Source organism: Zingiber officinale, chromosome 4A (genome assembly GCF_018446385.1).
Source record: "Zingiber officinale cultivar Zhangliang chromosome 4A, Zo_v1.1, whole genome shotgun sequence".
NCBI classification, from domain to species: domain Eukaryota; kingdom Viridiplantae; phylum Streptophyta; class Magnoliopsida; order Zingiberales; family Zingiberaceae; genus Zingiber; species Zingiber officinale.
Genome location: NC_055992.1, coordinates 94,117,211 through 94,144,864, shown reverse-complemented (window position 1 = coordinate 94,144,864; position 27,654 = coordinate 94,117,211). Strand labels below are relative to the sequence as shown.

General features: G+C 35.1%; 3 protein-coding genes across 5 annotated transcripts; 2 read left to right on the top strand and 1 right to left on the bottom strand.

Moving 5' to 3' along the window:
- Positions 1 to 1,415: 1,415 nt before the first annotated feature.
- Positions 1,416 to 8,873, top strand: LOC121970199 (eEF1A lysine and N-terminal methyltransferase-like). Of its 2 annotated transcripts, none has more exons than XM_042520746.1 (16): positions 1,416 to 1,877; positions 2,140 to 2,241; positions 2,330 to 2,396; positions 2,616 to 2,797; positions 2,876 to 3,133; positions 3,923 to 4,006; positions 4,108 to 4,155; positions 4,256 to 4,320; positions 5,412 to 5,460; positions 6,284 to 6,542; positions 6,783 to 6,901; positions 6,988 to 7,068; positions 7,138 to 7,212; positions 7,782 to 7,933; positions 8,006 to 8,156; positions 8,248 to 8,873. In XM_042520746.1, exons 1-16 carry the CDS (start codon positions 1,500 to 1,502, stop codon positions 8,431 to 8,433), a joined length of 2,256 nt encoding a protein of 751 aa, XP_042376680.1. In that variant the 5' UTR covers positions 1,416 to 1,499; the 3' UTR covers positions 8,434 to 8,873. The 2 variants fall into 2 exon arrangements, with proteins under 2 accessions (XP_042376680.1, XP_042376681.1); XM_042520747.1 differs by having other exon boundaries at positions 1,736 to 1,877; positions 2,133 to 2,241; positions 8,248 to 8,505.
- A 133-nt stretch (positions 8,874 to 9,006) lies between these two features.
- LOC121970200 lies at positions 9,007 to 12,675 on the top strand. 2 transcript variants are annotated; one of them, XM_042520748.1, is made up of 4 exons: positions 9,007 to 11,312; positions 11,413 to 11,664; positions 11,747 to 11,917; positions 12,399 to 12,675. In XM_042520748.1, the coding sequence occupies exons 1-4, from the start codon at positions 11,307 to 11,309 to the stop codon at positions 12,426 to 12,428; spliced, it is 459 nt and encodes a 152-aa protein (XP_042376682.1). In that variant the 5' UTR covers positions 9,007 to 11,306; the 3' UTR covers positions 12,429 to 12,675. The 2 variants fall into 2 exon arrangements, with proteins under 2 accessions (XP_042376682.1, XP_042376683.1); XM_042520749.1 differs by having other exon boundaries at positions 11,750 to 11,917; positions 12,399 to 12,666.
- A 4,338-nt stretch (positions 12,676 to 17,013) lies between these two features.
- Positions 17,014 to 24,686, bottom strand: LOC121970198 (SNF1-related protein kinase regulatory subunit gamma-1-like). The gene is made up of 6 exons (XM_042520745.1): positions 24,468 to 24,686; positions 23,307 to 23,479; positions 19,347 to 19,574; positions 18,983 to 19,258; positions 17,880 to 18,043; positions 17,014 to 17,552 (listed from the first exon to the last, which is right to left on the bottom strand). Exons 1-6 carry the CDS (start codon positions 24,634 to 24,636, stop codon positions 17,255 to 17,257), a joined length of 1,308 nt encoding a protein of 435 aa, XP_042376679.1. The 5' UTR covers positions 24,637 to 24,686; the 3' UTR covers positions 17,014 to 17,254.
- Positions 24,687 to 27,654: the final 2,968 nt, after the last annotated feature.

Below are 27,654 nucleotides of genomic sequence, written 5' to 3'. Positions count from 1 at the left end.
TTAGAGAAGGTTTTGCCTTATTCTTTCTCACTTTCTAGTTAATCTTATAAATCTTCTTCAGTCCTTTTCTAAATAACTAAACGATGAATAATAACTATACAAGGAATAACAAAAATATAGTCAAATAAGTCCTGTACAAGCTAAGTAAAGAAGGTATACTACCTGCATTCCTGAACAATAGTTGGGGCATTGGTTCCCTGTGAGTTCCTACATGTGAGACTCATTGGAAGACAATCGATTAAGAATTAGGATAGAAAAACAAGATAACCCATCTCTTAACCTAGTCTCTCTTTTTCAACAACATGAAACAATCCCAAATTATCTCAAACCAACCTCCTAAGCACCTCAATCCATCCACAAGTCTCAAAACAATCAAAATGGACAATGATTTTAATAAAACCACTGGAAAACACAAAGTTCGAAAACACCCTTACATCATAACTCCAATAGGAGCATACACCCTTATACATCTTAAAAACAAAAAACAAAAAAAGGATGGAGGGCGGGCCAATGCATATGACTTCTTTAGGCGTTTTAGTCCTAAAAGTCCTGGGTACGAATAATATGAAAGTCTTACATAAAATCTAGTCATGCAATTACACTCTAGCTGCCAACTCAAAGGTAACTTCTCACTAGAGATAAGAAGGAATATTTGAAGGCTTAGTGTTGTGTATTCTGTAAGTGGGAGATGGAGACACAGGAACATTTATTTTTTGGGTGCCCTACTTTGACGACATTATAGAGGGGATCAAAAAATGACTACATATGGGACAAGAGATATCTATCTATCGATCGATGTTATATATTTTTGGATGTTTCTTCCCAGGAGGCTGAATCTTGACTAAACTAGGCATCTTGCAATCTCAGCTTCCATACACCTTCTCTGGAGAGTTAAGAACATATTAATTATATCTTTGATCTAGTTAGATAACAAGAAGATTTATAGAGGTGTATAAATTTATATTTACCGGATGTTAAGAATAACATTATGTTAGTCATGAAATGCAATTGATCTATAAATATTGTACTACGATCTTGTCTTGATATATATAATTTATTTATCCAAACAAAATATAATTATGTGGCATGGGATCCTAGCTATTATAATTATGTAATAGTTATAATTTTATAATTGTTATAATAATATTAAAAATAAAAATAATTTTGAAAAATAAATTACGTAGAGATGGAAAGGACGTCTTAAAATAAATTACGTAGAGATAAAAAGTACGATTTAAATATTTTTTTATTTTTTATCCATTTATTTACTTATTATTTTTTAATAAAATTAAATTTCTTCTATATGAATTCGAACTTCCAAACGTTAGTTAAAAAATCTTAATCACAAAAAAAAAAAAAAAAAAAAAAAAAAAGTAAATAGCAAAATCCAGTGAGCCGTAGTAGACTCTCTCAAGCCCGTTCCTTTTAAACCCTAATTCCCCTAACGGACCTGGTAAACCTCGATTCCCCCGGCCGTTTGCGTTGTCGCCGGAGCCGTCATGGAAAAGAAGAAGAGACGAGAAGCTGCCACCGAGATCTTCGACACCCTCGGGGACTTCACGAGCAAAGAGAATTGGGACAAATTCTTCACTGTCAGGGGCTCCGGCGACTCCTTCGAATGGTACGCCGAGTGGCCGGAGCTCCGCGACCCGCTTCTCGCCCAACTCAAAACCGTTGCCGCCGCCGCCGCTGACCCGCTTCAGATCCTCGTGCCGGGTTGCGGAAGCTCTCGCGTCTCGGAGTATCTCTACGATGACGGGTTCCGCTGCACTACCAACATCGATTTTTCCAAGGTCGTCGTCTCTGACATGCTCCGCCGATACGTGCGTTCCCGCCCTGAAATGAGGTGGCGCGTCATGGACATGACTGAACTCCAGGTATTTATGCCTCTCTCTTGTTCTTTTCACTTGGATTTGTGCCTGAAATACGGCGCCGGGTCCCCTTGCTTTCTAGAAACCTAAATTCATTCTATATCGACAAAAGTCTCATTTTTTTTATGTATATTATTCTCTTGTTTTTTTCCCCTTCTTGTAAGTTGATCAGATTTCAAATTTTTTTCTTCCCTTTGTAAACTCTTTCACCAGAAATTATCAATTTATATACCTTTAAAATGCTTTTGGTTAACTCGCTAGAATCCAGTTTGCAGAAGAGACATTCGATGTAATTTTTGATAAAGGAGGATTGGATGCACTAATGGAACCAGAGCATGGAGCAAAGCTCGGCACTAAATATCTGAAGGAGGTAACAAATCTATACGTGTTTTCATATGTTTCTCATGTTCTATTAAGTTGAATGTGTCATAAATTGCGTAAAACACATGATTCTTTAGGTTAAGAGAGTGCTTAAGTCAGGAGGAAAATTTCTGTGTCTGACCCTAGCAGAATCTCACGTTTTAGGTAAGTCGAACTCAAACTCAAACGTTTCAAACTATTATAGGTTAGGTTGATGTCATTATCTCGGTGTAATTTGATGCTTTATCAAACCGATTATATATCTTGTGATCTTGTTTCCATTAGGCAATCCATATTTGAGTCTAACTATTTATACCTTTCTATGTTCTTTTTTTTCTCATTGTTCTGTAGACTAACCTGAATAAATTGAATGTTCTTATGTAGCTTTGCTATTTACTGAATTACGATTTGGATGGGATACAAGTATTGCTATTATCCCACAAAAAATTGGCAGCAAATCAGCCTTTCAGACCTTCTTGTTAGTTGCTGTAAAGGGCAAGATGGGTGTGCTAAACCAGCTTAGCTTACTGTTTGAACATCATTCCATTAATCTTAAAGGAGAGCAGGTATTAGAAGAAACTGTGTCCCTTCTTGATACAATTTGTGAAAAATGTGATATGTGGAGTTCTTATTTCTTGCTTCAGGTACATTCTTTACTTGATGCTGTTGAAAATGAGAATAAACTTCGCAGCCAGTATTCCTCTGGTGATGATATTGTTTATTCTTTGGAAGACCTACAATTAGGTGCTAGAGGAAATTTAAAGGAACTTCTCCCAGGACGAAGGTGTCAAACTATCCTAGGAAATCATGGTTCACTTTACCATTATAAAGCTATACTCTTGGATTCTAAGCAACATTCAGAACCATTGTTATACCACTGTGGTGTTTTTATTGTGCCTAAGGTAAGTTTGAGCCATGATTTTTTTTTTCAGAAGCTTTTGCAACACTATATCCATAATTGATGACAAAAAAGTATTGGAGCATAATTTTCCTTGAGCATTTACTTCTGTATTTTGTCAAATTTGGTAATACAAAACCAATAAAGTTCATCTATTGAGAAGGCAAAAGTATTTTGTTTTTGAATGTGCTTGAAGGAAATATTTGTACAATCTGGACACCCTTTCTAATCTCGAAGAGTACTGGATCTTAGAAGTAGATGATGAAAATAGAATGATGCTGTCTCCCATGCTAATGTTTCGGCGGTCTAAATGGTTAGGGACCTACTAAAACATTATTGGAGATAGGAAACAATATTTGAATTATCATGTTTGCATATCTGTCATTTGAGTCTCCAACAATTATTCAAATAATTGCCTATCCAATTAGAACAATGGACTGAATATGCAGATATACATTTCATGTTTGTTTGAGTCCATTATAGAGATAAATAACTAAATGTTCATTTATGTTCGACAGCGATTCAAAGAATTATATATCCGATTTGACAAAAGCATGGATATGCAGATATATTTCATGGTTGTTTGAGTCTATCTTGGTCATCACTTACTTTAGAGTCAACGTGATTATTTCTACCATGACCTTCAGAAGCTTGGTTAGGGAACATTCTTTGCTACTTGAGATGTGAACCTTGGTCTTTATCTACAGTTGATATCAATTTTTGCATTGGAATGCATTTTTTGCAGTTGGTTTTGCTCTCTACTTCATATATATGACTATTTGAATCATTCTAGGCTCGAGCAAATGAATGGTTGTTTTCTTCAGAAGAAGGACAATGGCTTATCGTTGAAAGTTCAAAGGCAGCTCGGCTGATTATGGTACTTCTATAAATAGGCATGAACAACTAGCATGATTTGCTTTCTTTTGATAGGTTGAAAGTCTTTAGTTTGTTACTGATGCTTGCTTTTACTTCCTGTAGGTTTTCATGGACTCGAGGCATACTGGTGCTAGCATGGATGAGATCCAGGTAATGCTTTCTGAAAAAGATGTAATTTGTAGGCGGTCTTTCTTGTATCAGTAGGATTCTGATTATGTCATTACTGTTTATGAAATTGTATTTTCTACAGAAGGATTTATCTCCACTCGTTAAAGGTTTGGCACCTGACAGATCAGAAGATGAAACTCTGATTCCGTACGTTTGCTCATTGCTTCTCGCTCTGAAGGATTTCAAGCATGTTTTATTGCCTTTATCCTCATTGTCTTCTTCAGAAATCCCTGATTGTACTATTCTCTTCTATATAGGAATTTTTAATCCTCCCCAAACTTAAATGAGAATATCAGATGTGTTATAATTGTACCATTTTTATCTGTTATGAGTTATTTTGTAAACCAAAGATACTAATAGTACCATTACTTCTATTTACCGGGATTGGTAGTTGTTTAGGTCACTAGTATGTGATTGTTATGACTGTTTTTCTTGTCAATAGATTTTTCTGGGGCATTGTCACTTTGCTATGACTATAATTGGAGAGCTTTAGTATGGTCAGCAGTCAGCACAAGTGCACAATATATTGGAGGGAAACCCCACTATATATATATATATATTGTAACCCTTTTTGACTTGCATAAATATAATGGTGTAATGTACGGCCAATGCATCTCATAATCATTATGAGCAGGTGGAAAATTGAGTACCCTGAAGTATCTAGTAGTTTATGTTTAGTTATGCATCCCTTCACAACCAATACTAATCTGTTGTGTTGTTCATCAGCACTTATTACTCTGATCTCTCCTATGACTGAATATCCAAATGCCTTTTCTCTTTGTTTGGTTGCATTGTTTTTGGATATAATATCCAATTTTTATAGGTTTTGCATGCTCTTCAAAATTCATGATATATCTGTTAGGTGAAATGCTTGCTAGTTTTGTTGATCAAATAAGGAACTTTGGCAGTCTCAGTCCTAGTAAAGTTGAAACTGTTAACCTATGTAACTTGATTCTGGCTGGTCGCAGTTCACAATCACTTTGCCCTCTTCCTCATTTTGTGCTTCCTTTGGTTGGTCTCAGTTCGACATTTGACCTTATATTGCTTTATTGAATTAAATTTACTCTAACCTCCATACCTACAAGGAAAAAATGAACTTTTTATACTTCCTATGGCATTCTTATTCAGGATGGTTGTGATTTACTTTCTCCCCTTTCTTGTGTGCCATATGTCAAATTTCAGTTTTTTAATGGGCTTGGAAATTCCTTCACATGCAAAAATTGTTTGGATTAATTTAGGTTCATGATGGCAGGCGATGGCATCAAGCAGAGGGATGTCATCCATGAGGTGGGAGACCAATCTTTTCCTACATGGTGTATAATGCAATAATGTTTTACTTCCTGTTTATTTTCTGCAATTTTGACGTACTTTTCTTACCTTTTCTTCTATTATTACTCTTCAATAAATGAACTCTTTGAGGTCATGCAATCAAGGTTGTCAAAATCGTGATCTCTCCAAGGGACAATGAGGGTTTCATGAGACCAGATTGTAGGATTAGAGTATTAGATCATAAAATCTAATCAATTTAAGACAAATATTTTTCTGATTAATGATATTTGAAATTGACATATGCATTAAGTTTACAACAACAACCAAGTCTTATCCTACTAGGTGGGGTCGGTTATATGGATCCTTTTATGTCATTGGCTCTATCCTCTATTATATCATTATCTATACTTAAATAAATTTTATCTTGTTTTATTGTTGTTAACCAGTTGTTAAATGTGAATTTCTTGGTGTTGCAAGTAATTAACATTATATCAAAGTTTCATGTACTTTTAAGTACGCTTTGTCCAAGAATGAGAATATTCATGAGAATATATAATAGCATAGTTCTGCATTTTTAGTCACGTATGCTCATGGTGCATTTCTTACTTGTGCATTGTGCCCTGTTATCATATTTACCACCCATATAACTTATGATGTTTTATATTGCTATTGTTGTTCTCTACATTCCTTTTTTTTAATGATTACCTTTTCCTTTCTTCAAACCTATTTGTTCCTCTGGTCCTAAAATATTTTCTCCTTGTGATTACAGTATGGTACCTTCTTTCTTTTGGTTTTTCTGTCTAAACCATTTCCCCCATTTATATAAAATATAATCTCATAGGTCACATCAACAGTAACTGGCCATATGATTGTTGAAGATGTGATCTACGACACTGCTGTGGAAGATCCACCAAATCTTAAAGTGTTTCGTCGCCTTACATTTGGCAGAAGCTCAGGTTTGGTGCAATCAGAAGCATTGTTATCTGACAATATACTTCAGAGCAATCCGTCTGCTGCAAATAAAAAAGGAAAGGTTGTATCTTCAAGAAGTAGAAAAAAGGGTGGTCAGAAAAGAAGTGAATCCCATAAATTGATCCATGGTAATTTGTTTGTGTTTGTTTTCGTACTTTGTAGTTTGTAGTATTTTCACTTAGTAAAACCTTAATGTTGAAAGGGCATACATGGGAACAGCCTGATGCACATCTTTTTCTCCAAATCTTCCTCTGCTGCAGCCTTAATCTTGAGAAGAATTTCTCCTTTTTGCTAAAAAATTGTAAATTTACAGATTATATTTGCTTCATTTTTTATTAAAGCTTGGTCTTTTTTTAACCAAAATTTAGGATCTAAGAGCATGAAGGTTGATCATAGCTGCCTTGCTAGTCTTTATCACAGTGGCATTGTTTCTGGCTTTGCTCTTATAGCTACTACTTTGGAGCGTATTGTATCAGCTGGGAAAAAGGTAGAATACCCATGTGAAAGGCTAAATTTAGTTTATATTCATTTAATAAAATTTACATTCCTTTCTAAGCAATCTTTTATATACAGATTAGAACCTACATAATTGGGCTTGGAGCTGGGCTTCTTCCCATGTTTCTTCGAGCTTGCCTCCCCTTTCTGCAAATTGAGGTAGGAACTTCATGAGCAACAAGTTATCAAGAGACTTCAGGACAGGTTATTGATTTCCATTTGTTGAAGGTGGTGGAGTTGGATCCTATAGTCTTGGATTTGGCGAGTGAATATTTCAGCTTTGTCGAGGATGACCAATTAAAGGTTGAAGTACTATGTATTTACACCATGATGTTGCTTTCCAAAACCAAATGATTTCCTGAATATTCTGTTGTTTACTTGTGTTAACTCTGCAACTAAGGACAACTGAGCTCTTTAATCTGCAAACCAATTTTGGACTTGATGCAAATAATTCCTTTTTGGCATGATAAGTAGTGATTCCTTAGTTTAATCTTTGATCCAGACAACAACTTTGAGCTAATGTAGTGGTTTATAATTAGATAATTGAGCTACCATAAGCTTAAGCATTTTGGATTTGTGGTAGGGCCCATCATGTTAACGCGTGATTCTCTCATCTACCTTGGGTAATGACAACTAGTATTGGAGTGAACCTAATCTTAGGCACAATGATGGATTTGTAAAGGTTTGCAGAGTTACCATTTAGCATCACATATTATCGAGTTGGATGATTCTGTGCCAAACTTTAGGGGAGAAGATTGTGACAACCCTAGTTTAATCTCCCTCATGCCATAGCATATGTTTACTTACTTTGCCTCTTCTTTTTTCACTGAATTGTGGAAATTGTTTATTTTAGTGATTTCTTGTCCAATTAGGTGCACATTGCTGATGGAATCCATTTTATTCGTGATGTGGATGCTGTCAAATCATTCCCAGTGAATGGTACACCTACGGACTCTCCTGCAGATGAAAATAAAACCAGTGGCACTAAAATTCTTATCATCGACGCAGATTCATCCGATTTGAGGTAATGACCACTCATTTCCACTTCAGATTGACATATGGTTTGTTTTGCTGACTTGAATTACACTGCTTCCAGCTCCGGGTTATCCTGCCCTCCTACTGACTTTGTTGAAGATTCCTTTCTTTTGTCGGTAAGGGATTTCCTCTCTGAAGGAGGCATCTTCATCATAAACTTGGTGTCACGATCAGCAGCAATAAAGGAGAAGGTTATTTTAAGGTTAAAAGCGGTAAGATCCAACTGCACACTTGTGTTTCTTTACCATCCAAGCAATGGTGTTTGTAGTTTGACACAGACCTCCTGTCAAATTGCTGCCTTAGGTCTTCAACCAACTGTTCTCCCTTGAACTAGAAGAAGATGTTAATGAGATTCTCTTTGCTTTCCCTGCCAAGATGTGCGTGGATGCCGATAATTTGCCTGAGGCTGTTGTTAAATTGAACAGCTTGATGAAAATTCCCTTGCCAAATGGGCAGATAGAATCCGGTAGGTTCAGATGTCTACTGTAGGGCCGAAGCAAAACCATACTATGTTTCCATTCCCATTTCCGTGTATGGTATATTATATAATATTATACAACCGAAGAAAAAAAAAATGAATGCTGCTTCACGCGATCTGGCATCCTGATCTGGTACTCATCCAAGGGGCACGGGAAGTTTGCGACATCAGTGCAACAGCATTGCAGCAGGTGTTTTTTTTTAGCATAACTTTACAGTTGTATTTGTTTACTGTAAGGTTGTATCAAGATCAAGCAAAGCTGTATTATAGCAAGACCAACCGGTGCTTATTCTCCTAGAAAATTCTGATCTTTCAGAAAACAAACTGCAATTTTCTCTGGTAAGTTTGTGCAATCTCTGTCAGAGTTGATTCTGTTTATTATCAATCCTGTATTTCCTTAAAACATCTATTTATATGTTCTCTGAACTGTAAGAAATCTAACTGGCTATTATGAGCTGGTGTGAGGATTGTCATGAATTGTTGATTGTTTCAATAAGTTTAGACAAAACAACTGTCTCGACTAGGCAAAATCATTCCTCAGCTTCTTTTTTATTACAAATTCTTTATCAGATTAAATTGATGATGAGGATGTCTATGTATTGACCTTTCACAGCATTTACATTGTTAATTTTAAAAAAATAATAGTAGTGATTAGTATTAGGCCTCTAATGATGGACTTCTTAGTTTTTAATATCAATTTGTTTATGCTACTTGGACAACAATATGAAGTCAAATCTATGTATCTGGTAGTTGACTTTTTTTTTACAAGGATGTCATACAACATCATGGTTGACCACTATTAGTTTAAATTTGAGAACATGGTTTCGATTTTTTTTTTTTTTTGCTCAATATATATATCTATCAGCGGCACCGTCTGTGACGGGCCGCTTGAATCACTTCCGGTGCCCTGACATGTGAGGGTCACGGATGACACCATTGATATAGGGGGCACATCATATCAACTCCCTATACACACACAGGAGGTTATATGCTACTCACCCGTATGCGTGACGTGTTGCGCGATTGAGATGCACAACCCAAGTGGAATGTTCGATCATTATTTAGTGTCATGTCGCATATCCATTTGTGAACATCTAGTATTTTTTTTAAGGATTTAAATTTTAGGATATAATATCTAGACTAAAGGAAGTGAAAATTAAAATAATAATAATAATAATAATAACACTAGGTGCTCACGGATAAGTGTGCAGTATATCATTCATATATATAATGTTATGTTGCACACCTATCCGTGAGCCTCTAATATTTGTTTTTAAGTTTAGGATATAATATTTAGGTTAAAATAAGTGATTTTTTTTAAAAAAAAACATTGAGTATTCATGGGGCGCTCACAAATGAGTATGTAGCATATCATCCTTCTATATATATAGAGTGTTTTGTTGGATGGCATACGTGCGTGCCTATTCTGTGCAGCTACGGGGGAGTGGCCCATCTGGGCACTTGACATGTGGCCCCCTTCTTCACAACCACACACGGCAAGCACGTACTCCTATCATGTAGTGGAATAAATCCCCTATATATATATATATATACATACCAAATATAAGTTTTCATAGTTTAGGGTTTAAAATTTATGATTTAGTCTTTAGGATTTGGCTTATAATATTAAAGCTAAAGAATTTTTTTAAAAAAAATACATATGGTGCTTACAAATTGTGCACCATAATATATATATATATATTGCACATCTTTATATGAGCGACTGTGGGCAACATCCGACTTGGATTATCTGACGCAGTCAAAATCAATTTTTTTAATCCCTCGCTTATCTGCATATAACAATTATCTTTTCTCTCCTTTTCTAATGAAGTAGATAACAACGAACCTAGGCGATCAACTTGGCCCTACAAAAATTTTCCGTTGGCCACCTGTTCTTCTGCTGGGTGTTGGTTTGTAAAAAGTAACATCATCTTTCATGCAATCAAAGGAGAGAGAAGAGAGTTGTTGCACGTAAATAAGAGAGGGATTAAAAAAAATAGATTTTGGCTACTTCAGATCATCCATGTCGGACGTCGTCCACAACCGCTTATACTTCTTTATGTATTTAAATATAAAACTAATGTAAAAGATAAAAGTTGAGTTTTGAATAAGTTTGTAAGGAAATTTATTAATAAATTATGCACTATTTTTATTATAAGTAATATTTAAGTATGTTTATTTTATATTTTTATATACAATGAAAGGAAATTGTTTTTTTGCTAAAGTTGAATATTAATTAATCCATAAATATTATATTAAATTGTAAGCTAAAAAGAGTAAAAAAACACTAAATCATTCTTTAAAAAAATCAATTTAAGCACTAAATCATGAATTAATGGATTTTAAACATTCTTTAAAACAGAAATCGTAAAAAACAAATTTAAAACACTAAATCGTAAAAAACAATTTATGGATTTTAAACATTCTTTAAAAAAAGTCAACCTCAAATTTAAACACTAAATCATTACCTAATGGAGAGAAAAAAATCTATCAAACTAGATAACAATTGACAAATAAACAATCGTATCAAAACCATTTTCATGGTCACCACTAACATCAATGGAGCCCAAACCAAACTTTTTTAAATCAACAAATGAATTGGAAGAGAAGATGATGAGAAGTAGAACTATTTCTAAAGAAATCATTTCTTTAGATCTCTTCTATCACTATCTTCCTCATTAACAAATCCATTCACACAGCTAAGAACTCAGATTTATCATGTTGGTAATTATTTTATCGTTGAGCAATTCATCAAATCAATTGCCGATCGGCGACAGTCTTGCCCTTTTATTAGCTCCCTTCCCTTTCTTTGTCGTCAAAATCTCTCCCTTTCATTTTGGAGAAGCATCTACAAGTGCTCTTTCGGAACCCAAGCCATATTACAATGGCGGTGAGTTTTCGCTCTCCAAAGTTTTTTTTAAACCCAATTTTCATAGAGATGGATTTCAACTCAAAGATTTGATCATTCATAACTTTTTGTGTTCTAGCAGAATCTAAAAAAGACTTCTTTGCGTGTGAACCCAAACGAGGACAGCGAGGTCTCAGAAGCTCACTCCGGCAATCCTGAGAACACAAAGCAGACGAGAGGCAATGTCGGCGCTCGCTTTCGACGAACCCAAACACCTCCGGTGCGCACCAATGAAGTTCACTTTCGTAAGTTCCCGCGGAACAGCAATGGGCAGCAACCTACTCAACAGGTTGAGCATAATTCAAGAGCTTTAGTTGAGAGAATTCATGCAACAGTAAGATTTTTGCTTTAGTTGAGAGAATTCTGTTTTATGAGAGAGTAAACTCAAGATTAGTAATGATAGTTCTTCTGGCCAGCAGACTGAGTTCGATGTGATAGTGCCGCCTTTCGACGGATGGGATGAGAAGAATCCCATGCCCGGTGAGAACTATACAGAGATCTTCGGAAAGGTAGTTCATGCTCGAAGAAATTTCGAGAGTCCATACAAGTTATCACAGCCTAGAGTTCAGATGGAGACTGAAGCGAAGGTAAGTACTCTACTTCCGTTACTATCAGAGGCGGAAAGCAAACGAATAGAGTTGGCTTGAAAAATATTTCGTATTCAAAATTATCAAATTCGAGTCGCTCGTGAGCTGATTCAATATACTCAAATTAAGGTCCAAATAACTAGAACCGAGCTCGAATTTAAGTTGTTTTGAATTATAATTCCATTCTACTCTAATAAGATTTGAACAATTCAAACTAAAATGAGAGTTCAGATTAAAATTATTTATATCTTTAAACTTGGAATTGAATTCAACTATAAGATATATGTTTAATTTAAATATCAATATTTTCATACTATTCAGATTTGGTTTATTTGAACTTGCTACGATCTTGTTTGAATGTGTGTTTCTATGAAAGTTTTGTGCATTTTTGAAAGTCAGCATGAGACATGGATTTGAGTAATAATAGCATGTTAATGGCTTGATTGCTACAAATTGTGAATTTTTTGCCTTTTTGTTTCAGGGCCGTGGCTGCTTCAGCTGGATCTGTTGAACATAAATGAAAAATGTGTGATGGATGGAGATCTGTTTCCCTAAATGTCAATTATGAAACTATTTGAATGATCTTTTATTATGAATGCTTTAGACCATGGCTCACTTCTTTATCGAATCGGAGACTTGTTATTGTAAGGCTGAAGAATCATATCCGAGTCGTGATAACGACGAAATAGTCGATTAGCAAATTACTAGTTTAATGTTTATGGAAGTTTACAATGACGCCTTAGGGCTTTTGTGCCATGGTAAGAGGTGGGAGAGGCTTCCTTCAAATCTCATTTAGAGTATATTACATTTGAGGCGTTTGAAAAACTTATGACATTGACTGTTCGTCATGACTAATATGTGCTTTCTGACTTGATAGCCAAGGGAAAATTTTCATATTTAGAGGATTAGTCGCATGAGCTAGATATCTAGATTATATAAAAAAAATGAATTTATCAACAATGTTTTTTTTTAGTTGACATCATATATTCAATTTACACCAACTTATCTTGAGGTAATCGATCTGGTTCTAAAAAAATTTTGCACTAGCCACTAAGATAAATCGAGAAGTGATTGTAAGTATCTCGTGGTAGTTTTAATATGATCAACCAAGTCAAGTTAGGTCTTATTGTGTTTTGATCCTTGTGTCTAAGTGTGCATAAACTTATGAGCACAAGAAGTCAAGCGAAAGACACAATTAGTGAGAAGGATGACACGGGAAAGAGTCGACGGGCTCGGTACGTCCAAGGAACGAGGTGTTGTGAAAGAGTACGTTGGCGGACGAGAAGGAAGCACGAAACGTTTCCAATGGACAAGAAGCTGGAGCGAAAGGTTGCTCGAGGAGAAGATCGAAAAATAGGTACAGTGAGCCTTATTTCGAATGACCGAAATCACCCAAGCGAACGAAACCGGAATGGAGGACAAATGGACAATCAACATGTTGTTGACTGTGTGGACGCTTGGACCAAGTCCAGGCATCCAGACGGTCCGAGTGCCCGGATTAAATACATATTACATCTCTATAGATTTAAAGGCAAGTGATTTATAAGATCTATTTTCTATCTTTAAAATTCATGAGTCTTGATGTGCAGATCTAAAGGAGTCAAAGAAAAATATTGCATTAAAGGAAAAAATAGATGAACAAGATTCTGAAACATCTTTCAACGAGACGAAACGTCATTCATGGTAAGGAAGTTTAAAAGATTTTTGAAAGATAATAAGTTCAATCAAGTGCAGGCCAAAAGAAGAAAGAGACAAGTAAGGTGCTATCATTGCAATGAAGAAGGGCATGTCAAAGACAACTGCCAAAAACTAAAAAACAAGGATAAGGACAAGGATAAAAGACCAACTCAGAAAAAACACAAGAACCTTAAAACAACATGGGAAGAAATGTCATCAGAATCAGAGATTGAAGTTTACGCTAGACTTGCACTAATGGAAACTCACGAAGAAGATGATGAAGCAAATACATTCGAGATGAGCATCGAGAACATCGATGAAGGGGGAGCAACATCAGAAGGAAGCATCACTATAGGAGGAGCTTCAGATAATGAGATCGACAAGGTAAGTCATGTATGGTCTCTACCTCCTAACCAGTTATTTAAAGTTATTAAAATATTATCAAAAACTTCCTATCAATTAGAAAATGATAATAAAAAATTATTAATAGAAAATAAAGAGCTAAAAGGAACTTTTGCAAAATTTTATCACTAGAAGATTTCGATAAAATAAAAATAAAAAATTGAAATAACAAATAAAAAATTTGAAGAATTCTGTATGTTTAAATTTTATAACTTCAAATTTTAAAAATTATCAAGGACTTAATTGATATTTTAGATATTATAAGGGTCAATCAAAAAATTATCATTAAAATATGTTCCAAAAAGAATTCTAATTAATTAAGTAGGTAGAAACTTATATTGAGTTTCAAAATCATGCTTATATTAAATTTCTATGCATGTCTTACTTCTAAATTGATTTGATATTCCTTTTTTGCTTAGAACAATATTCTTTTTTCTTAGAATTGTCTAAATAACTTGTTTTGTTTAATTTCTTTTGAAACTAATTTGATCTCTATTTTTCGAGAAAGAGGAATTATTACTTATTAGTTAAAAATTTTTAAAATTGTTTGGCAGTTGAATTATTTTTTATAAATTTTTAATAAAAATTATATTTTTCAATTTAAACATATTTCACAGAGTTATTTTTGTAAACTTTATTTTTTTGTGAAAATTTATCATGTTCTATATCCATGAAAAGATTTTCAAAATTGTTTGTCTGTTATTGAATTTTCTATAAATTATTTATCCAAATGCTAATTTTTAAATATTAAAAATTCTCGAAGGTCAAATTTTTTAAAATTTATTTTTTTTACAAAAAATACTTGCTCTATCACATTTTCAGAAATATTTTTAAGTATTTTTTTAAGAAACTATATCTTTTGTAGAAAATAATTTATTATTACTTAAATTATTTTCAATTTTTCTTGTAAATTTATCACTGCTTTGGATATGTCTGTTTAATCGAAATAAATTTTTTTAGAATTTTTCAGTAATAAAAAATAATTTTTAAAATTACTTCTCCTAAAAATCTTTATAAATTGCAAAAGTTCATATTTTTAAAATTTAAACTTCATAATTTTTTCTGAATGTTAGTAATTTATTTTTATCCCTTAGAGATTAATTTAAATTTATTTCAAAGTTCTTTTTCAATATTTTTTTATTTTTAATATCATGGAGAATTAGAAATTAAGTTTAGGGGAGGATATATATTTTTTTTCATTTTGCATGAAATGTTATTAATTGTAATTTATGTACTTACTATTTTTATGTTATTTGTTTCTGGTTTATCCTAACGTAACTTAGATTGCTCACATCAAAAAAGAAGAAATTATAAGTACCCCGTGATAATTTTGATGTCATCTGCCAAGTCAAGTTAGGTCCTATTATATTTTGATCCTTTTGTCTAAGTGTGCAGAACTTAGGAGCATAAGAAGTTGAGTGAAAGACACAGCTGGCAAGAAGGATGACACGAGAGAGAGAGAGTCGACAAGCTCGGTGCGTCCGAGGGACGAGGGGTTGTGGAAGAGTACGCTGGCGGACGAGAAGGAAACGCGTAGTGATTCTGAGAGATGAGAAGCCGAAGCGGAAGGTTGCTTAAGAAGAAGACCGAAAATATGTTCAAGTGAGCCCTGTTTCGAATGGCCGAAATCACTGAAGCAAATAAAGATAGAATGGAGGAGAAACATGTTGTTGACTATCGGAGCGCCTGAACCAAGTCCAAGCACCTAGACGATTCGGGCACCCAGATTCCCAAGGGCATCTTAGGGTGTCTGGATTCCCAGGGGAATCCCAGGGTGCCTCGGTGAGGCGTCCCTGTTCGAAGGCGGTCCGAGCGCCCGGAGTTGTTCCAGGTGACTAGACCAGATAAAATATTATCTTTTGCCATTGCATAGTCATTTGCGAAGAGATAAGATTTGCCACGTGGGGCGCCTGGAGAGGGTCCGAACGTTCGAACTGTGCTATGTCAACAAACGGTCAATTTCGACAAGTGGACTATAAATAGATCCTTGGTATTTTCCTTTTCGAATAACACACTTTGTACTTCAAGTTTTCTTTCTTTCTTTTATTTTCGAGCATCGTTTTCGTGTATAAGGCTTCTCCACCTCCGATGTTTTGTTCGAGAAAGAGATCTTCTTACTGAGCCGACTTTCCTTAGAGTAGTAATCCTCTGATTACAAACCAAGTAAAACTTTGTGTGTCTCATACTTATTTAAATTCTATTATATTTTGATTAAGTGTGTAATTGTGTTAAACCCGATTGTTTTAGAAAGATGTTTGCTGTTGTATTTTGTGGAGAATCATTCGCCCCTTTCTTGATAGCCTCAAGGGACCAATAGTGATCATAGCGGACAGCCCATCAACTAATGTTCTTAGATAAACCATCCATTCATCAAGGTTGAAACTTGATCTTTAGATATCTAAAAAATTAAAAAAATACTCTACTGCTACATCATTGCCCGAGGGTTACAATGGCAATGTTCTTGAAGCTTACGTAGCTTACTTGCATATATTTTTACAAGTGAAATAACATATGCATGCACTAAATATGGAAATTGAACAAGAACTAGGATGGATATGCATTCATGAACCGCAAAGTTCAACTATGTAGATCCCCGAATCTCTCGAACTACAGAAGTTAGATGATGATATTCCCAGTCCCTGATCCGAGATCAATGATAGGGAAGGCTTCTTGCTCTGTAAAGAAAGATTGAGAGCTCGGAATAGCAGGAAATGGAGCCCGACAAAAGGGCCCTACAGTCTTAGAACCTAAGGAGAAATCGAAAAATCTGAAGTGAGAGTCTCATAGATTCTGATCAGGGCTGATGCTTCTAGCATGATTGGTTTACACAGGCCTGGTCCGGTTGTGTAAACCCAAGCTGAACCAACTGAGTGAGCCTCTTAGTTGGACTAGGTTAACTTCATCATCTTGGCTGTTCAAACCCAATCAATCCACTCAATGGGACTGAATTAACCTAGCCACCCCAAATCGAGTTGCTTCAATTCTTCGGAGGGGCATCAACATGACTCAGTTTAAACTTGAACAGGAAAGGTAGCTCAAACTACACAAACAGATTCACAAGTTAATTTAATTACAGAGCAAGATGAAACAAGAAGCAGGGCTACAAAGTTGCAAAAGCTGAAAACTAACAATGTCCAGAGAAGCTGGGAGATTCCATTGCCATCATACACAGGAACATGAGAACATGAAGGTGGAGACAGAGGGCTTCAGACCATGGAAGACACAAGATTATGTTAAAAAACGAGCTTTTGTACGTTTTCACACCCTGCTATTCGCTGGCAATGGTACAAACCCATCAAAGAAGTCTCCAAAATAACGGTGTGGCTCATGGACCAATTTGGAGATGATGTCGCGAAGTGTGATTACTCCCTGAAGATTCTCCTCCTCGTCGACCACATAGATCCGGTGTATCTTCTCAGTGTCCAGCCTCAAAATGACATCTTGGAGGGTATCATTTCTATTACACTTGATCACACCATGTAGCATGGGCGAGGCTTCTTCGTGTTCGACCAAGTGATTCCTTACTGCAGTGAGAAAATTTTTAGCTGTGATTGACCTGCAATACCATGCAAATTAAATGTCATTGAAATAGGTAGCAAAGAAAAACGAAGTAAGATGAGAAAACCTAATATAACAAGGCAGGCATCGATACATATTGTCATTGTTACAAACATTTCTGAAGAAAAATAGTTATATAGATTAAGATCTAAGTTTCAGGATTCAAATGTGCGAAAGATTTACCAAGGAAATAAGTAATTTCAACAAACAAATAAAACAAGAAACAGAAAAAAGGTAAAGATTTGAAATAAAAATAGGATTGGTTAAGTCATAAAGTTCTGGATACAAAAACTTAAAATTGGAACATGCAACTTGCTTTGCACACCTGTAATCATTGTAAATCTCGGGGGCAGTTAAAAGATACTGCACATCTCTGATGCTTATATTTCCTATTGCCTTGTTTCCACTTTGATCAACAACTGGAAGCCCTCCAATTCCTTTCTCTCTCATTAGTTGGAAAGCCTTTAAAACTGGTTGGTGCTCACTAACCTGAAAAAATAAAAACAAAAATAAATTCAAGACAGTAAGCAGAGCTAAGGAACATTAGCCCATGATATGTGAGTTTGCACCCGCTTTACTTCATTCAGACATTGGCACATGTACTATCTTAATGATAATCAGACTCAGAGAAGAATTGAACAAAGATAGAGACTTTGACGAGGTTTCTAAGTATTTACAGGATAAGTGGTCATTTAATCAAATTTATCATGAAATCATATTAGCTAATCCATTATTTTTCTTTTTCAATTACGTACTCCTAGGTGAGCATCAGTCCATATCTTGGTTAGTCTGGTGCACTTGCACACAGATGACAGAATGCTAAAAGAGAATAAACATAAAAAGGATGGCCATTTTCCTAAGAACTTCATGCTTCTCAGAGAAGTGGTAACACAATCAAATGTACAAGCCAAAAAGATACATCGAGGTACAATAGGTGGAGCTTGTGTGACTGTATGCACACTTAATTAGTGAGTATGAAAGAAAATAAAATAAGATGCAAAGGAGAACCGAAAGAAGTTGAGAGAACAAGATGTGTAGCTGTCATTTGTCAGCAACTCTATTCTATTTAGAAACAGACTCAGCTATATTAGCCACTAACGGTTGGCACATTGTCATCTAATATTATAAAAAATGATTAAAATTATTCATATTGATTGCCAACTCCTCTAAATTCCTTTGAGAAAAGATTTGAAGAAAGATTGTAATTTTCTGATCAATTTTTTGAAGAAAGATTTAAATTTTCTGAATGTAAAAATTTACATGCTTCAGTTAAACAGACTTTTCATGTCCAACCAATGCTGGATAATAAAGACTTGGTCTTAAAAATATTACAATTTGAAGAAATATAGGATGCAATTGCCTAAATTTTGGATAATAAAAATTTGGTCCAAAAAATATTGTAATTTGATGTAAATAACAGACAATTACCTTAATCAGCCCCTTAGGCTTCATAGCAGGAAGACCCAACTCATATAATTTCTTAGAACCCCAGTTCTCAAACCAGTGAAGATCTACACATTCTGCCAACATGTGAACCACGGCAGATTGTGTAATAATATTTTCAATCTTCCCTGCACCAAGATCAACCACAGGAAGGCTCTTCATTCTGTACTTTGATAGTAATAACAACATGGTAAGGAAAGAGTCAGAGTTTTCAATAGCAAGAAAGGGTGCCCATCTAAAGGATCCTGCAATCTCCTTAACCTATGGAGAAATCAAAGCAATATCTCAGTCCTCAAGATCATACATAAGTGTCTGAACATGTATTTGCAAAGATTCCAAAGCACAATACCATGGTATTCTTGTAGAAATCTGAAGAAGTGAGAGTCTCAAAGAAGCCACCGCCCGTTGAATCAACAGCTTCAGGGACAAAATTTGCAGGCCCAGTAGCAGCAGCAACACCAGCTACATCTTCAGGAGCAGCATCAGTGCCACCAATCTTGGTAACTTCTGCCAGTTCACTTACCTCAAATCCTGTCACAGCTGATGCAGCCTTCATCCTGAGTACTGAAACTTCAGACTGCAAAGAAAATCAGGAAATAAATAGTTAAAAACCCAACAAAGTACCAAGATTTTTGCTGACATAGTTTGGTTAAGTAAATTAGACAATGGCATCTTGAAATGAATATCTTATGCCTCCTAAATTCCAAATCTCAGAAAGTCCAAAAGAACCACAAATTTACACAGTGAAACTCATAACCCAGCTGCACAGGAACATTGGTTGCTCATGGAGGACTGCTTCAAGACACAGCGCACCCAGAGTGGATGAAGACTAAATTATTCGTGTATTATTATGATAGTTTATCAGAATGTTTCTTCCACTTGAGTACTTTATTTCTAGTCATTAAACCTAGTGAATTTGAAGCTACAAAGAGAATATTTCATCACATTTGGCTTTCATGGAGTTATAGAATGAAAGAAAGGCTAAGCAAGATAGTATTATGATATACCTGATAAACAAGCTTAGAGATTCTACAATCACTTGAGATGGAAGGCAAAATTCAGGCTGGTAGAAACTGCAGCAGTTCAAGCTGGCATGGCAGATGATTACTGCCAAAACAGCAGGATGCTCATCCACCCTTACACAAGGAATGCGATAAAGCATAATAGGTCAGCAACATGAGCTGGTTTACTTCAATTTCACTATTAACCTTAAAAGATCATGTTAACCAAGTAACGACATTGGAGAAAACACATTGTTTGTTTGACTATGAAATTGAAATAGGATTGACAAGGAAGACATAATGTAAAGTATAAGTTGATAATTTAGCAAGCATGCCAATTTTGGAGCTAAGGCCACCCAGAATCAAGCCCAAGAAATAAGATCATACTGAGTTTTTTTTTTATCTTAGAAAAATGATGTAAAAAGGATTATAGGTAAAAAGTGCATTCTTTGGAAGACATCAACAGAAAATATTGTGTGGTCAGCTTCCAGAAAACCATTATAGGATAAGAGTTATGGAGAAACATTTAGCAAAGAGGTTTGCTAATTGCATTGAAAAGATTGCTTGTGAACAAGTATCAGTTATCACTTTGGGGGAAGGAAAATACCTTCAGAGGATAAGTTAGTGTTGCTTATTGATTTGGTCCATTTGGATATATTGTTTGCAAGGATCCCATGCTATCACACAACAAGGTAAGTAAATATATTGGTGACATTAATGATCCTTGATCAGATATCTGGTGAGGCTACTGGAGAATGAGGGAATCTATAGAATATACATCTTCAGATTTGGAAAAAAAAAAAAAAAAAAAGGAAACATGTAAAAGAACTAAGTTTTGAAATGAAAAGATACATTAAGGCATTTAAATCTAAAATAATATGTTGGTGCAATCATGCCAAATTTGACAATATAATTTTGATGTTTCTAGTAAGGGTTTAAAATTAGGTTTATATGGTATTAGTTATGTTGTGTCAAGTGTGTAGGTGCAAATTAGTTGACACTTATATTGCAGGAGCCATAGGTGAACTCCAAATGGATCGAGGTAGATCACATATTTAGCAAAAAATGAAAGTCCATTAGGCATTGACAGATAGGTGAAGTCAAAGTGGATTAAGATTGACCGAACATTTGATAGAAAAGAAAAGTCTAACAAGCATTGGCAAATGCGTGAAGTCCAAGTGGGTAGACATCCCAAATATTTGATAAAAAAAGAAAGTACAACAAGAGTTAGTAGATAAATGAAATCCAAGTGGGTCGAGGACGACTTGACATTTGACAAAGAAGTCCTGCGAGTGTTGGTAGATATGGAATAAGAGTTGATAGACGAGGAAGACCCAGAGGCAAAGGCCTCTTGGCAAACGAAAAGTTGCAGTAGGTTCAGGTAATCGAGATACGCGACATGCAAGAAGTGTCAAAAGGTAAACTCTTGCCATGTGAGTTGTGAGAAAATATGATTGGCTTGTATTTTGGAGGTTGAGTAGTTCTCTTACTCAGCTAATGACTTGATTGAAAAAAAAGTGTTTTAAACGGTCAAAATCGATGAGTCAATTAACTCATGGTTACAATCAGTTGATTGTTATGGTTAGTCGACTAAAGATGGAGACCTTGCAAAAAGAAAGGCTCTATTCCAGATTGAGTCAACTAGATGAGAGTTCAATCTATTGATGCCTGTTCAATCGACTGATTGTAACCATACAATTGATTAGAGATAGAATTCTTATGAACAAAAGTTTTATTCCATGTTGAGTCAAGTGATTGGTCAATTGATGGCTAGTTAGTTGACCAATGCTCTATTCCGAGCAAAAACGAAGGTTTCTATTTGTAACGGAGTTGACTTGTAGTCAACTAAAGTAAGTGAGTCGACTGGGTAGTTGATTGAGTTAATTATATATTCAAAAATTATACCGTTGTAGACGATCTTATCTAGAGGAGTCGACTGCATTAAGACAACTTGAGACTTAAGTCAACAAGCTTATCTAAACAAGTCAACAAATAGGTGTCAAAGTGGACTGACAAAGATTACAGTCAACTGGAAAGGCTTGGAGTTGACTGAAAGCAGCAGCTAACGAAGATTAGTTTGCGCAGATCAAGCTTCAGTCAACCAACACTGTAAAAAGTGTAAATCAATATATTACATTAATGTAGCGCAACTGTTGAAGTTTATCCATGGAAATTTGGAGGGCCATAAAAAGGGAGGCAAGAGGAGCCTAAAATTTTGACAACAATTCCCAATCAATTTCTCAGTTTCCAAGTGCTTTATTGTATTTATTTTTACTATTTTTTTTGTTTTTTTTCAGTTTAAAATATTTACCTTCAAACTCCATATTTTTGCAAACTCTTTTACTACACTTCATCTTCGTATTGTAAAAAGGCTTCACCACCTCTGAAAGATTTTCAAAAAAGAGAAAGGTAGTGGTTTTTCATGAATCGACTTACCTTACGAGCCCATAGACTATGAAATAAGAAGCAGGAATTCCAAATAGCATAAATGCTCGAGTATTTTACTTTATTGTTGCTAGTACTTATTGCATTTTATTTTTGTTGTACTTGTATCTCTACCCAAAGCACCGTGCACAATCTCAAATAATACTCGACTTCTCTCCCATGAGAGAGGAAAAGTTCCTTATGATGGTCATTCAATCATGAAAATAAAAGGTTTCTTGATGATAAATCATAAATGTATGGTTTGAAATCATGCGTTGTATTGGGCAGCATAGTCAAAACATACCATTTTAATAAATTACCAAAATCTAATATTGATCAACATGGATAGCCTATGCCTCCAATACAAATTGTACAGATGACTATCATACCTTGCCAACACTTCAATATGCATCAAGATGAATCAAACAATATTTTCTTTTTTAGCTAATTTTTATAAAATTATAATTGTGAATTTATTTTTAACCAATTGTCTAATTACTATATTATTATTTTTAGAAGTAACCAAACTAAGTAAAAAGGTAATAATGGAGTACATCTCAAGTGTCAACATGATGTAGCCTGTCTGTTCCAATCATAGACAATCTCTAGCACAAAATGCCTTTTTGAACCTTGAGAAATGATTTACAAATTTTAGAAAAAGATAGAAAAGTTTGCAATTTATGTCTTGAAGACAAACTATAAATTTCACAATGCAATATTCAAAAGGTACAAAAATGATGCTTTAACTATAGGAATGCAATTTTCATTATATGAAACATAATTTCAGTGGTGAATCAATCAAATATAAGAAATTACTGCAAACATCTGTGATTGAACAATATAAAAACCAGAAACAGCAAATAAGTAATGTGTTAGCATCAAACCTGATGTAGAAGCCATACAGCAATTCCTGGAAACTCAACAATACCGATGTACCTATCTATCCAACTAGCATCTTCAGGTGCATCCACATTCCTTACCAGTGCACTTAAGATCTTGTGTTTGGATAGTATCTCCACCGCAGCAGATAGGGTTGCATCTGAAGAAATCTCAATAACTGAAAAGAAAACAAATGATGAGAACTTTTTCATATAAATGATTCCTTAAATTATAGCTCCCACAACAGTAATTCTTCTGAAAGTAACATGTTCATCATCACATGACTATCAGATTTAGTCAGTTAATGGCAACTCTGGGCAAAAACAATCAACCTCAATCGATCTAAGGAGCCATTGCAAAGTGATGAACAGGTTAGAGGCAATCCATTCAAAATCGAAGGAAAAATCCATTTGATCCAATGATTTATTTATAAACTAAAACTATTTTACTATAACATGATTGTTAAAGGTACTTTCTCAGTTAATGATTATTACCATCCATAGCTAAATATAATTGAACATGTTCAGTACAATAATTAATAAATAAATTATAAAATATTATTTCAATATTTTTTTTAATTAGTATAATTAGTTTTTAAACAAAAACATTGTAAAATTCCTAGCACAAAAAAGGTATTGCACTTTTCATCTTTAAAAAAAAATACAGAAAGATCAAGTCTATAATGTGATCAATGGTTAGATACAACCGAGACTATGCGGTTCATAACCAACAAATTTTACCAGATTCAATGTTCGTCATTCTAATAAACCAGACTAGGCTGCGGTGCTGCAGATGCTAACGCACAATGACAAGTTTACCAGCTAAGAGGTTCTAAGCATGTTAGGCTCCATATGCTACCACAAAACAGAATGTATAGATTAAGCCTTTTTTAATATCAAAAAAAAAACTCAGCATATGACAAATATCTACTGCAGAGTAGAATTTTTAAACTTCCAGTGACCGATGATCTATGAATTCCTAGCTTATCAGATGCGAGATCGCAGATATACGCTGGATTAGAGCGAAAGTACGCTTGCAAACGAAAACAACGAGAAAGCGTAGGAAAAATGATCTAAAGTTAGACTAAACTAATTATAACTAAAACTTAGGGTTAGGAGCGAAGAGAAGTGAAGAAAACAGAAAGGTGCGGTGGCGAAACGGAGAACCTTCGGACGACGGTGCGGTAGGGAAGGAAGAAACGGGGAGGTCTTGGAAGCAGGAGTTGAGCTTCTCGGAGGGACTGAGTTGAGGCTCTTGCACGTCCCACAGATCCTCCAGCCGGTGACCGATCTCCGCCTCCGGGCTCCGCGGCGACTTCGCCACCGGGCTCTCCATTTCCACTCTCTCTCTCTCTCTCCCCCCGTGGAAAGTGTAGTCAATACGAAAATAATAAAATAAATAAATAAAATAATCCAATTTAAAATTAAAATTATATTATAATAAATCGACGAAGGATAAGAATAATCTGTGCAAATTTCACTTTGCTCCCATTACTGTATTATTTTTCACTTATAACCTAGAATGATAGTATTGATTTTTAATTTTGGCCCTTAATTACTACTCCCACATAGATTTTCAAACTTTTTCATTTTTTCCCTTTACTATAGACAAAATTGTTTTTCTCGATAAAGAGTTTCTGTTAATTAATTTGATAATTTCTAGAGCACAAAATAATAAATATTTTTAAAAAAAAAATGTAGAGGTAGAATAAAAATTAGGAGTAAAATGTGATATGTCAAAATCTCAGGTTGAAGATAAAAATGGTAAAAACCTAAAGAGCAGAGTGAAAATTTCTGTAAAATAATTTTAATGAAAAACATAGTACATACTTATCCATTTCTAAGTTATGTATATCTAGCAAAATTGATTTTTTTTTTGGAAAAATAATTTTCAAATTATGAGAAAAAAGGTTATGAAGTTAATCAATATTAGCATTTTAATTTTAAATTATTATAAAATTAATTTACATTCAAATATTTAAGAGTCAGCTCAATTTGATTACATCTTTAATTTTAATTTTTTTTTTTTTTTTTTTTTTGTCTTTCATGGTAGGAGTATAAAAAATAAACATGACTTATCACATCGATCTGAGTCATCTAAACATAGAAATTTTATAGAGGATTAGAAGTTTTTAGATCATGTTAGGATGAAATTGAATTGATTCATCCGGATTAACTTGAGTTTATTATTTAATTTTTTTAATTAAATTAAATTTTATTTAAAAATTAAAATGCTTCACGATACAATATTAAATTATTAATTTTTCAAATTATATTTGATTCGAATTGAGAATTCTTTTATATTAGTTTTACTCCAATCTAAGTGACATTCGATCCATTGAATTGACGAGTGTATAGATTCTCTGGTTCATAATCTTTGATTTTTCTGTAATTTACAAGTTGATCAAAATTTGAATAAAATTAACTACGATCTTCTCTATGTTCATTTTCCCATCTAAATTATAATTTTAGATCGAGTTAGACGACTAGAATTAAGTCGATTGAAAGTTATAATTTAAATGGGAAAGTGAATCCAAGAAATGTCACAGTTAATTTTGATCATATTTCAATTATAATCCGATGTTTAAATTATAAATCAGCTCTTAGATCGAAAAAAATTTAAGTATTTTTATAATAGTATAATATTATTCATTTTAGACTTAAACCCTAAGGGTGAGTTTGGTTGAGGGTAATTATTGATAACTTTATTTATCCATTCAGGGTGCATTTGATTGGAGGTTATCCTTGATAACCTTGATTATCCATCCAAGGTTATCAATGAAAACTCTGTTTGGTTTAGGTAATCAACGATTCCCGAGTAATATTCCATGTCTAACACGTCAGCAAAAGGGTCATGCAATCCGGAATCGAAAAACCTCTGAAAACTAAGGTTTTTCTTGATTCCGAGGTTAACGAATTTTTTTACCAAAAATACCCGCCGATAAGAAAAAATGTGAAAAAAAGAAAAAAAATGTAAAAAAAATATATATATATATAAAATGTTTAAAAAATTATTTTTTTTAAAAAATAAAATAAAATAATAAATAAAAATTTAAAAAATAAAAAATTAAAAAAAAAAAATCAAAATCTAAAAATTTAAAAATTAAAATTTAATATTTTGTTTCACCCCGATGCAGTGATAAGAAGAGGCCCATCTTGGAAAAGGTCATCACCACAATAGAAGTCAAAGTCAGGACGATCAACACTCCCTATCATATGCCGGGTGTGCGAGTTGTTCGCTCGACCGAGATATGAAAGGCCCGATCCGACATCGTCACTACCTCGACAACTAGCAGCTCAAGACGGGAATGAACGCCAAGTGTTTGCAGAAGCAAGCCGAGCGGCTACTCCGCTCAGCCTTACATCAATACTCAGATCAGCAGAGTATAGTTATAGCCGAGCATACCACGCATGAACAACGCTAACACAACTGAGCGGCTATGAAGCATGCACATACGCTACAGGAGCCCTATATAAAGGGGGGGGGGGGGGGTTCAGTCATTGACGGAGGTATGCTTTTCTCACGATCTCTACAGTTGCGCTATAGTTTTCGTTGCTTCTTGCTTCGCCGGAGACTAACTTGAGCGTCGGAGGGCCATCACCGGGGATCCTTCCCTGGCTCAGCACTAACATTGCTTGTGTTGCAGGCAGGATCAAAGTCCATTGGAGGTCAGTAGGAGCACCACATCCCCAGCAACCACCTCCCCGACTTTCAGACAGGATCATATTTGGCGTCGTCTGTGGGAACGTCACCTGAATCCGAGCCGAGGAAATGGAAGATGCTGGACGGCTAACCACCGTGACGCTCATGCAAGAGGAGTTAGAAATGCTCATGCAAGAACGAGCAGCAAAAATGATGTAGCAGCAGCAATAGCAAGTGATAACCGATCGGCTAACACCACAATCGGCGACCTCAGCGGTTGATTGGCGAGCGGGGCAAGAAGACCGAGTGGAACAGCTCTCCATATGGGGACAGAACAGAAGGCTGACTGGCACCCAAGGGGAAGCGCCACCTGCGCCAATCCCCTTCCACCGGGCTCTGTTCCAAACCCCCTCGGACATAGCCCAAGTGCATCAGGAGCGGGGATTATCTTCTGACGAGGTGCCCGTTCGAGACGCGCGGAAAGGAAAAGCGCCTTGAAACGTCGCATCCCCTGAACGAATCAACAGGCAGTTCTCAGAGAAGATCTTACTAAACCCTCTGCCTCGATACGTTACCGATCGGAACATACAACGGGACGACCGACCCAGATGATCATCTGGATCGATTCGATAATATGGCTACGCTGCACTAGTACACGGACGGAGTAAAGTGCAGAGTCTTTCTCATAGCTCTCTCCGGATCGGCGCATGA

Excerpts from the sequence above, each read along its gene's own strand:
- LOC121970199 (XM_042520746.1), top strand. The coding sequence starts at position 1,500 with ATGGAAAAGAAGAAGAGACGAGAAGCTGCCACCGAGATCTTCGACACC. Across the intron at positions 2,242-2,329 it reads GCACTAAATATCTGAAGGAG|GTTAAGAGAGTGCTTAAGTC; the intron begins GTAACAAATCTA and ends ATGATTCTTTAG. Across the intron at positions 7,213-7,781 it reads TCGAGGATGACCAATTAAAG|GTGCACATTGCTGATGGAAT; the intron begins GTTGAAGTACTA and ends TTGTCCAATTAG.
- LOC121970200 (XM_042520748.1), top strand. Across the intron at positions 11,665-11,746 it reads TTGAGAGAATTCATGCAACA|CAGACTGAGTTCGATGTGAT; the intron begins GTAAGATTTTTG and ends TCTTCTGGCCAG. Across the intron at positions 11,918-12,398 it reads AGATGGAGACTGAAGCGAAG|GGCCGTGGCTGCTTCAGCTG; the intron begins GTAAGTACTCTA and ends TTTTTGTTTCAG.
- LOC121970198 (XM_042520745.1), bottom strand. The coding sequence starts at position 24,636 with ATGGAGAGCCCGGTGGCGAAGTCGCCGCGGAGCCCGGAGGCGGAGATC. Across the intron at positions 19,575-23,306 it reads CTGTATGGCTTCTACATCAG|TCTGAAGTTTCAGTACTCAG; the intron begins GTTTGATGCTAA and ends TTTTCTTTGCAG. Across the intron at positions 19,259-19,346 it reads ATTTCTACAAGAATACCATG|GTTAAGGAGATTGCAGGATC; the intron begins GTATTGTGCTTT and ends ATTTCTCCATAG.